This window comes from Melanotaenia boesemani, chromosome 19 (assembly GCF_017639745.1).
Source record: "Melanotaenia boesemani isolate fMelBoe1 chromosome 19, fMelBoe1.pri, whole genome shotgun sequence".
Classification (NCBI taxonomy): Eukaryota; Metazoa; Chordata; class Actinopteri; order Atheriniformes; family Melanotaeniidae; genus Melanotaenia; species Melanotaenia boesemani.
The window spans coordinates 19459203-19470786 of NC_055700.1; the positions used below are offsets into that span (position 1 = coordinate 19459203).

At 38.8% G+C, this 11584-nt stretch overlaps 1 protein-coding gene across 2 annotated transcripts in view; it reads left to right on the forward strand.

Moving 5' to 3' along the window:
• Positions 1-11272, forward strand: part of LOC121630003 (poly [ADP-ribose] polymerase tankyrase-1) — a 77012-nt gene extending 65740 nt beyond the window's left edge. For both annotated transcript variants that reach the window (XM_041970020.1, XM_041970021.1), the window contains 11 exons: positions 161-349; positions 800-880; positions 1317-1488; positions 1568-1647; positions 2553-2673; positions 4891-4988; positions 5682-5756; positions 5919-6024; positions 7263-7449; positions 7544-7700; positions 7807-11272. In XM_041970020.1, the coding sequence (XP_041825954.1) occupies positions 161-349; positions 800-880; positions 1317-1488; positions 1568-1647; positions 2553-2673; positions 4891-4988; positions 5682-5756; positions 5919-6024; positions 7263-7449; positions 7544-7700; positions 7807-7893 (1353 nt within the window). In that variant the 3' untranslated portion in view covers positions 7894-11272. The remainder of the gene's footprint in view (positions 1-160; positions 350-799; positions 881-1316; positions 1489-1567; positions 1648-2552; positions 2674-4890; positions 4989-5681; positions 5757-5918; positions 6025-7262; positions 7450-7543; positions 7701-7806) is intronic.
• Positions 11273-11584: the final 312 nt, after the last annotated feature.

Consider the following 11584-nt stretch of genomic DNA (forward strand, 5'->3'; position numbering starts at 1 on the left):
AAACAGAAGAGTGGGGAAATAAGAATCATGTCACAGTTATTTACTATATCGGTTTCCTATTTTTTTCTTTCGTACCTGTTGTTCCTTCTCCCTCACACTTATTCTCGTTTCCATTTTTCCCTCTTCCCTTTTTCTCCTCTACCTCCATTCCTCTGTCTAGCACGTGGACATAGCCGCCCTGCTGATCAAGTACAACACATGTGTGAATGCTACAGACAAGTGGGCCTTTACCCCCCTCCATGAAGCGGCGCAGAAAGGGCGAACTCAGCTCTGCGCTCTGTTGTTGGCACATGGAGCTGATCCCACTATGAAGAACCAGGAGGGACAGACGCCACTGGACTTGGCAACGGTAATGAAGATCTTCCAATCCTGAATCCTTCTTGTTATTTGTGGGCCGCAGCATGAAAATAGTTTGCTGTTAAGACTCTGAAATATACATCTTCATTCGTCCTTTCATACGAATGAGATCTCCTAATAGGCTTCCTCTCACATTTCCTTGTTTGGCTTCTTTGGCTTCTGGTACGCTAGTTTCAAAGTTTGTGCTGAAATTGGCAGCTTTGAAATGTTGTTTGGCTAGTAATTAAAAGGTACGTTTTTACTGTTCTGCATCTTTTCTTCTAATAAATATAGTTTTTTCTTGGCAAGCAGTTTGTTTATGTCATTTTGACTTGTGGCAGAATCCAGAGAAAATACTGTGCATGAACAAGCACAAGTTAATTTTGCTTTGTAGGTGTTGTTCATAAACAAAACCATATCTGTCCACGTTTTTTTTTCATTCTGGCTCTTTTATCTGTTGCAGGCTGATGACATTAGAGCACTGCTGGTTGATGCCATGCCCCCAGACGCTCTGCCCAGCTGCTTAAAACCACAGGCCACTGTGGTGAGTTCCCTTGTGTATAGACAGAGAGCTTTTAGCTGATTATTTATATCATCAGGTGGAGATTTCACATGCTTACAATGAGAAGAAAGAGCCAAAATATGAACAATGCTTCATTAATCCCCACAGTGAAATCATGTTGTTTTAATAACTGAAGTTTTAACGTGGAAAGGAGCAGAGGAGTTGTCTGCAAGTTTGAAGCACAAACTGAGTTTACAAGCAAATTCTGAAAGCTGCAGAGCAAAAAGCTAATCAGAATCCCAAAATGAGCAGAAGTATTAGAGATAAAAGCAACTGAGCCGTCAGCTCACTTATAAGTTGCGCATACAGTCACATCAGCAGTTCAGAGAGATGAAAGTGAAAAGTTAAGAATGTGCTATGTACAGTGTTTTTCTTTAAGTCTACAGCAACAATGAACTTATCTCCCTCTCACTTGTAGGTGAGTACAGGAGCAGCCGGAGGTGTGGTCATCTCGCCCTCTCCATCTCCATCCTGTTTATCAGCAGCAAGCAGTATAGACAACCTGACCACGCCGCTAAATGACATCACAGTGGCCGGGGCCACTGGCACTGCAGACGGAGCATCTGGTTCTGACAGGAAGGAATGTGAAAGTACGTACTCATGGTGAACAAGCGTCAACAAATAGGCCTCTTCAAACAAAGCTTACAGCTAACATCTTTGTCTCTGCAGCGCTGCTCGACATGACCATCAACCAGTTCCTGAAGAATGTGGGGTTGGAACATCTCAGAGACATCTTCCAGCGGGAACAGGTACGCATTTTTTTTTTTTTTTTTTTTTTAAATTGTGATAATTAACTTCCTGCCCCAAACCATAGAAGAAAAAATCTAGCAAGCTAACTCAGTCGTAAATTTTGGGGGCATTTCTTTTTTTGGTTTCCCCATTTTTATACATGATAATAGATATCAAACTGCATGTTTTTGCAAATACATTCATAAGATTGTAAACTCTTGAAGGAATTAGTGGAAGTTTTACACGTTGTGATTGCTTTCATTTTATTTTTTCAGCTGAGTTAAAACTAAGTTTATAGAAGTTAACATCTTATCACTGTGATTGCCAAAATTAAGCTGATTTCTACAGTAACTTTTAGCATCAGATGATTTGGCTGGTGAACGTCTCAGTAACTTTTCCAACAAACTAATTAGGCAGCTGAGATTTTCTCTTGTTATCAGTGATCAGTGCACGGCAGAGGAAAGTTATCTCTGCCTGCAGGATGAATCACATCTCCGATCTCCCTGAACAAACTCACAGAGCGGAGAGGACTTTGCCGTCATCAATTTGCATATCAATTGTGTTATTACCGCCACCCTTTCACTGACCTTTTCTTCCTGCCTCTTGCCTCTTCCTTTCATGAATATTTGCCAGACCTATTTTCTCTGCAGCATGTAGAGATCATTGCACTCGCTGCTATTAATGGATGGCAGTTTTGATGATCAGCTGTTGTCACTGTTGCATGTTTGTGCAGAGATCCATGGCTGTGCGCTGTGGGGCAAAATTACATTTATTTGACAAATGTATAATTATAACTCTGCGGAGAGTCGTTTCTTGTATTTGAATCATCATCTTTAAGAGTTATTTTCCCATCAGCTTACTTTATTTGAGCCATAAACAATGCCAAAAGCAAACCTGATGAGCCGTGTTTGATGTTTTTGGGCAGATTTCGTTGGATGTGCTGGCAGACATGGGTCACGAGGAGCTAAAGGAGATCGGCATCAGTGCTTACGGTCACAGACACAAACTCATCAAGGGTATCGAGAGGCTGCTGGGAGGCCAGCAAGGTTAGCAGATACACACACACAACAACATATAAGCAGGTTAAAACCTGTTCCGGGGGGAAACAAAGCTAATAACAGGCTAATGCGCCCAGGAGCCAATAATCTTTATTTTACATTTAAATCTTACTTTCATTTACTTTCTATTGTTTTACATTTAGTTATGTCAAAACCAAGGCAGTCACACCAGTGTACACTATACCCTTTGGTGGCCATAGAAAAATAAATTATAAAATTAATTTATCAATATATAAAAAAAACAAACCTAAGCATCAAATTTATGAGTACTTTATTTCAGTACTTTGGTGGCGTTTATAGTACAGAGTATGTGAAGGAACAGAATCTTCTCAGGTTCTGCCAGGTTGATTGGAAACCACAGATGCTCGACTATTTTCAGGTTTCAACCACAGATGAAACCAAAGAGTTTAATTCAGGACTCTGGCAGTGCCTCTCAAGGACATTCAGTTTTTCTCAGCCACTCGAGTGTTCTTTTGACTGTAGGCGCAGGTCACAGAGAACATTTACATCCTCACGTTTTCGAGGCCAAAACTGAACTCTTAAACTTTTAATGTGTTGGTAATGTGGCAAAATCACCATTCCATTCGGCTGCGATGATCTCCCACAGAGAAAGTCTGAAGCAGTAAGATATGGTGACAGTCCACAGTGTTGAGGCGTTTTCCATCAGATTCAACTGTGTTCCCCATGTATGTATTACTACTGGTTATATTATGAAGCCCTGGAACCACCAGGGGCCACAAGCTTTTTTTAGTTGAAAAAAAAATCCTGGTCAACATCTACTCAACATTTTAACAATCTGAAATTATTTCACTGACACACACAAACAAATCACTCTTAGCACCCCCTGGTGGTCACACAGCTCCATAAAATAGCCGACAAAAATAGCAGAATTTCCTGCATCTTCCTACAATGGAAAAACAGTAAAAAGGTCAAATACTAATATGTTTCTTCCAAATGAAATGCTGACATAATAGAATTAATTATTTAAAAACTGTAATAATGACTGTGGATTAAAATATGCCGCTTTAACGGAAATTAATGAGGCATCTTTTTTTGGCCACAAAGGTCCCCAGAGAGAGAATCTGACACTACATTAAAAAGTACAAAAGCAATCAAATCGGTTTTGTCCCTTATCTTTTAGCAAATACAATACTCTACTCACAACCAGAGCCCCATTCCCCTGATATTTACTATGTAGAAAATAATTCAGGTCTTCTACAATTTTTTAAAAATAAATTATTTAATAATTCAAATAAGTAAACTGGCATTTAAAGGGTTAAAGTTCTAAACATTTTTAAAAGTTTGGTGGTTTTGAGCAGGTCTGAAGTTGTTCAGGTGATTCAAGAAAAAAGACAGAAAAAATATTAATGTATGACGATTTTTCTAAGCAGTTTTTTGTGCATGTACAGTTTTTTTTTACCTCAAAGGTCCCCAAAAGGAACATCTGACAATACATAAAAAAATATGAATTCATTCAAACTGATTCTCTTGCTAGTCTTTGACAAATCCAAGCTCTGTGTCACCACCAAAGACCCATCCCTCTACTATTTATTACTTGGAAAATAATTACATTTTTTGGGGGGGTTTAAATAATGTAGTAATTCTGATGATAAAATTTAAATTTTAAGGGTTAAAATCCTAAAAATGATTGAATATTTGGTCATTTTTAATTTTAGTAATTTCGTTGCATTTGTTGCAATGACAATAAAGTTCTGTTCTAATTTGGTAGACAGCAGGTCTGAAGTTGTTTAAGTCATTCATTAAAAAAATAGAGAAAATATTGATATGTGATGTTTTTTAATCAGTTGTTATTTGTGTTTGTTTTTATGTTTTTGTTTTGTTTTTTTGCCACGAAGGTCACCAGAGAGTGTAAAATTTGAAGGGGACACTAAAGTTAAATGTTGCCACATTTGTAGGAAAATGCATTTTGTGGGATGAGCAGCAGAGTCGAGTATGTGGGATGCACGCGTGAAAAACTTGCCTCGTCTTCTCTGCCAATGCCAAATGGACTCCAGTCAATATATACTGAAATTTTTCAAAGTGATCAGCAGAAATTAATGAAATTCAGATGTTTTTCTTTGTTATAAATTTACAGAAATGTCCCAGAATTTGGTTTGATTATGTCGTAATGGCGTCAGCTTGTTGCTTTCCTTTAGCCTCGGTTTTGATTCCTCTTGTTCTGATTCACTTTCATAATGTGTGTAGGAGCAAACCCCTACCTGACGTTCCACTGCTCCAGCCAGGGCACAATGCTGATTGACCTGGCACCAGATGACAAGGAGTTCCAGTCTGTAGAAGAGGAAGTAAGCAAACACTCACGCATGCAACAGACACTGCGCTCATTGAGTTTGACTATTTGATTTTTTTTTGTTTTTATTGCAACACATGCAGTACTAGTAAAATTAAATCTTTATGAGAGGATGTTTAAATTTAAAAAGAAACAGAGCATTGTCACCACAGCACACTGAACATGAGGCTCCATATCTGGGTAACTGCTCCAATGAGTATATTGCTCTTGTAAATGATAGGCAGTGATCGTAGGAAACAACAGATATCAGTGTGAATGAGCTTCAGTTAATGAGAACCGGCAGGTGTTAACACGTATTTACCAGGTCATTTTCAAACGTGTTAGTTAAAGACTTCATTATTTACTGACATGAGGTCTGGTTTGTGTTTTTAAAGCCAAAGAAGAAGGTAGATGCAACATTTTGATTAAAGCCAAAATTGACTTCACCCACACAACAGCTTTAGTTTCACAAGCAGCTTCCTGGTTTTGTAAATGTTGATGCTGCCTTTGTTTTACTTCTGCTGAGGCTTCAACTTTTCAGAGGAATTGTTTTGAATTTCCCACGGGCATTGTCAAGGTATCCGACTGAATAAGTTACTGCTCTACTTCAGCTCTGAATATATGGATCCTGTAGTAGTTGTAAATTCACATCACCCGCACATTTTCCCTTCACTTGTGTGTGTGTGTAATTCTAATTTCCCATCCTCAGCTACAAAGCACCATCAGAGAACACCGCGATGGAGGCAACGCAGGCGGAGTCTTCAGCCGGTACAACATCATAAAGGTGCTTGCTGACAACACAGTCATGCTGAAATAATACAGACAGCAGCCTTCTATCTTGTGGGCAAAAATAAGGAATCTAAACTTAATTAGATTTAAACAATGATTTATGTGATTTCTGTACACATCTTTGAACTCACTGCACATCTCTCCTGTTACTCTACAGATTCAGAAGGTGGTCAATAAGAAGCTACGAGAGAGATACTCGCACAGGCAGAAGGAAATTGCAGATGAGAATCACAACCACCACAATGAGCGCATGCTCTTTCATGGTAATTAAATACATTTAATGATGCAGAGTGGCTTTTCTCATTTTATACAGTGCAGATTTAATATTATATTAAGCCAATGATTCTTGCTCTTTTACAGTAATTGTCCCAAATGATCTGCTTATTATTTTCTTTTTGACAAAGGAATTTTAGCTTCTTTGCCTAAACTATTTGGGGCGTTTTTATTTTGTTTGTTAATTTGGCCAGTACAATGTAAGGTAAGGAATATCAATGCAAGAGAATGATGTAAACATGCCAGATTATAGCAAAAATTCCTATTTCCACCCATAGTTCCATCCAAGGCAGGTAAGAAGACCTGATAACAAGACCATGCAAGTACAAATAAAACAAGATAAACAAATAGACATACAGTTTTTATAAAGAATGAAGTGATTGTGTTAAATCAGTAGATAATGTCATCACATATCGATCGCTGCCTCCTGAATCAAATTTAATCTAAACTGTATCAGCAGAATTTATATCAACAAACATATGTTATCCACTGAATCGATTTTAACATTGTATCATGATCAAACTTGTAATTTACAGCTCTGGTACTGATGATGAAGGTTTTCTCTATAATTTGCTGCTTGTTTATGTAATACCATCAGCAACCAAAAGGCTGAAAGAAAAAGTTTGGAGCTGCATTTGAAGCTCTTGTCTGATCTTATATTCATATTTTCTTTTGTTCCTCTCAGCTGCTCTTTTGTTTAATACACGATGCAACATGTTTGTTAGAACTGGAGGTTCCAGTCACTTTTTCTGGTTTGTCAGAAGTAAATGGCAGCTTGGTCAAGGTTCAGCCATTCGTGTGCTCGGAGATTAACTCTGCACCGCAATGTTTTCATTCAGCCTGACTGTAAGGCTGAGTGAATCTAATTTATCGTCTGTCCCCTTTCAACCACACAACTTGCTCAACACACAACCCTCAGGACTGCAGTCGAGTTCGGTGCCGTGAAACCGCGCACTGTGAAGTCGAAAATCCAAGGAAATAATCTGGTTTCTCTGAAGCCTGAAATGGTGTGTCAACCCAGTTTCTTAGATCATAGATCTCCCAGGTTAACACTTTGTCAAACAGCAGCTTTCAGATTTTTGGGGCTTTCTTTTCTGTTTTGGGAGATTTTCCAGTTTTTCATAAAAGGCATACAGGAACCGTTCCTCTACAGCGGAGCTTTGCAGGGGATTTTGCATGTTTTCTCTGTGCACTTTATTCATCTTTCTTCCTTTCCTTTTCCTGCAAGGTTCTCCCTTCATAAATGCAATCATCCATAAGGGCTTTGATGAGCGTCACGCCTATATCGGCGGTATGTTTGGCGCAGGTATCTACTTTGCAGAGAACTCCTCTAAAAGCAACCAGTACGTGTATGGTATTGGCGGAGGAACTGGATGTCCAACGCATAAAGACCGCTCCTGCTATGTGTGTCACAGGTAGCAGATCTTTTTCCTTTACGCCAAATTAAACCACAAAGAGCAGCGACTTTTTCTGATTCCACTGACAGTTTCTGTCTCTTTGTATTTGCAGGCAGATGCTGTTCTGCCGAGTGACGCTGGGTAAGTCATTTCTTCAGTTCAGTGCAATGAAAATGGCCCACGCCCCCCCTGGTCACCACTCTGTTATAGGACGACCCAGTGTCAATGGACTGGCATATGCTGAGTACGTCATCTACAGAGGGGAGCAGGTCAGAAAAATATGTTGTTTTTTTTTTGTTTTGTTTTTTAATATATAAAACTTTATGTCATGCTTGCATTCATTTACTTTTCCTTTTGTAAATTTTTTGTCTGTAGGCTTACCCAGAATACTTGATCACCTACCAGATCATGAAACCAGAGAGCCTGGCCACTCCAGCTGCCACTGCTGAGCAGAAGTCCTAGAAACACATTCACAGCTGGATCTGAGAACTTAGTGAATGAGTGACAGTTTCTACAAAGACTAGAAGCTGACTGTAAAGTGTTTTAAACCTCAGACCTGAAACTGAGGTGGGTGACACAAAGTGACGACTCATCAGAAGTCAAGTAACTCCTGGAAGCGTGCCGTGTGTCTAAACTAAAGAAAAGACTGTTAGATTTTGGGGGTTTGGTGCATGTTCAGTCCAAAGAGGCAGACAGCAAAAATCCATCCCTGATTGGTTTAATTTTCTGGAGAAAAAACAAACAGGTCAGTCAGTGTTTGTGGATGTGTACCAGTAAGCTATTTTACAGCTTGATTTGAAATAAATAAATAAAAAAGAAAAAAAGAAAGCAATTACAACAGAGCACAGTCAAAAGGCACCTATGTACTGCTCATGTATTCGAACCCCAGATTTTAATGGCTTGTTTTGATATTGTGTCCTGTTTTGCGTTTGTGCATCATCCAAAAGGAAGCTACATCTCCAGGGCCATTTTGACAAGCAGCGTTTGTTACACTGAGAGAACAAAAAGCCTAATGTTGAAGTTTGACACATTTTCACCCAGAGACTGATGCAGAAGAAGAAACAACGGAACACAGATGAGTAAAAGAGATCGCTGTTGACAAATTGCGCCCAGGAGCCAATAAGCAGTCGGCTAACGGAGCCCCATGACACAGTTCACTGCTGCAGACTTTTCACTACAGTCCAAACAGGGACCAGACCTGCCCATTCCTGCTGCTGCCAGCAAGCATCAAGGCCATAGTCATAGTTTTTCTGTTTGTTTTTGTTTTGTTTTGAAAAAAATGTTTGGGGCTACTTGGTCAGGAAATGATGTCAGAGGTGCTGAACGTGACCAAGCAAAAACACAACTTTCCATCACCACAAAATGCTTCAGGAGAAGCAGAACTTCCAGTCACGGAAGATGTGTCTTTTGGCACAGCTCCAACTGAAACTGTCCAAACTTCTTCCAGAACCATGAGGACCATGAAAGATTGTGACACTACTTACACACAAACACACACTTTCCCAGCTGCCACTTTATCAAGCTAAAACAGGCTGAAATGAGCCCAACCATCACAAAGGTAATAATGTGGATGAATTACAGCGATAGGTGGTTGGATTATTAAAACTATTGATAGAAATGAGAAAGATGAAAGCATTTTACCCTGCATTACGCTGCAGGCCTGTTGCTGAACAGTTCCAGCTATTAGAGTGCATTAACTTTAACTAATAATGGCAGCTTTTTGTGCCCACTCTCATGAATAGTGTTTAATCTGCAGTAAAGACATCCAGTCAGGTGTTTTTACTGCAAACACTAAGCTCTATGTTAACCAGTTTTTTTTTCACTAAATCGGTCCTTTACTGGGACAACTGGCTTGATTTCAACTATTAGAACGGTTTACTTAATAATAAGGTAGAAAAACTGAATGTATGGGGTAAAATTAACTAAAACAGGGATGTTAATCCTTTTACAGCCCCACTTTGTCATCTGTCCAAAATTAATGACAGCTTAACATTTACACATTTCTGGTGCCTCTCCTGTCAGCCATTCACTCACATGTAAAGCGTCCTTTCATTATGTATTTTCTGAGACGTCTGAGTGCTTGTTTACATGAACTTGCTGCCTTCTTGTCCCGTTTCCTTTCTTGGTTGCAACAGTCGGTGCCCTCTAGTGGTGCAATAGAGTAACAGCGTGCTGCCGAGTGGAAGGGAAGGTTTTTCAGTTTTATGCTTCAGGAAGACATTAAACGTGAGGATTAAATCCTACAAAGCTGACACACATTCCTTTTTTTTTTTGCTTGTTATGTTTTCTTTTGGAAGGTTTGTCACCTTTTATGCTCTTGAGTTTACACCCATAAATGTTGAGTAAATGTGAATAGTGAAGCCTAGTCACTGTATTTCAATAATGAGCCATTTTGCAGGCTGGTCACAGGCTGCAAAACTATAAGATATTTATACAAGCAGAAATGTGGAGGATGAAGATGAAGAGGGTCATAGATATGCTGTACATAAAGATGAGCTTTCATGCATCTGTACTTAATGTTGGTAAAAATGTACCTATAACCATATGCAACACAGCTCATAACAGATGGACACTCCCCACATCACATACTGTAAGCTTGACCATATTTTACTGTTAATTGTTTATCATTATTTTTAACTAATGGCAGTAAACATCACATGGGACCACATGGGTGTAGTTGTTACTGAGTCAGTCCCCTCTCTATCACATCAGGTTAAATTAAACCACGCATACCTTTTTGAGCAAAAATGGCTGCAACAGGTTTTAACTATGTAAATGTTGCCTTAAAAGTCAATTAAAGTGATATTAATTTCACGTAAATTAGGCATTTAAAAAAGAGTTCTTTGTTTTTCTTCCTTTAATTAATCTGTCTGTGACACTGTTTTAATCTGCCCTGAAACCCAAGACAAAGTTTCATGGCTCTGATATTTGAACCATTTTTTCTCCTGACCTTCATCCCGACTATTTTTAGGATCTGAAGTTCTTGCATCAGCAGTTTCCCTCCATTTTCTCCTCCAAGCATGGAAATAATCGATTGTTCGCCCCTTTCAACAAAAACGATTTGAGCGATGGCGCATTACAGCAAATTACAAATTGAGTCATTGCAGAAAAAAAAATGAAATGTTAATGAATTAGTGGACAGAATAAATTATGATCAAAGCAGAAATGCAAAAAAGTAATAAGCCTAAAATTAGATGGCCGTAGCATGAAGTTTCTATGTGGAAACTGAAAGTTTGAGGGGGATAAAGAGTTAATTTCTCAAGTGTGTCAGAAAAGCGCCATTGTCTCCGTTAGATAACTTTTTTGTGATCATGCCTGATCAGACTTTGGAGTCCTTTCCGGCTCTTTTTTTAAACAGAGCAGTGGCGTTAACACTGACCTCATTAAGGTGAGCAACCCCGATTTATCATCAGAGCTTTGTTTTAAATTAAACTAAAATGGGCCTTTATGGGTCATTTTGGGTTTATCTTTTATTGTTTTTATCCCTTGGACTATACACGTACCTTTTGTTTTCTTTCGGACAGTGTCAACTTTTTTCTGTTTCGGCTGGTTTGTCTCTACTGATTTTTCTGAATAGCCCATCAGCCGCCTTGTTGTATATAGATTAGAGGGTGTGTGTGTGTGTGTGTATTTGTGTTTTTGTATGTAAACAATCAGTCTCCCTTTCTGACCTGCCTACTTCCAAAACACACAGTTGAATTAATACATTTCCTCATCAGTTATCTTTGACCTCCTGTTGTACAGATGGTTGTACAGAACTGGACAAAAGCTAACACATGGAGCAGAGAAACTCCTGTACAGAAAAGGACAAGAAAATCCTTAATAAAAGAATTTAAAACTGTCTCTCTTGTTTTGATTTTGTTAAATATTACAATTTGGGCACCAAGTATTTTTAAGTCCACTACTGTCGATTGTCCTAGTTTACACACATGACCGCTAACGGCTGAATCAGTGCTCCTATTTAACATTTCTTACCAGAAATTTCATGTTTAATTGTTGTTGAGATGTTTGGGAGATGTTACCACTGTATCATCCTACTGTTAAAATACAGGGAAAAGAACTAGATGTGGGGAGTAAAATTGAAAAGCCAAAGTTAATATTCTTTAGGTTTACATCAACCTTTATCACCAAATGTATCCTATTTCTAAGTTTC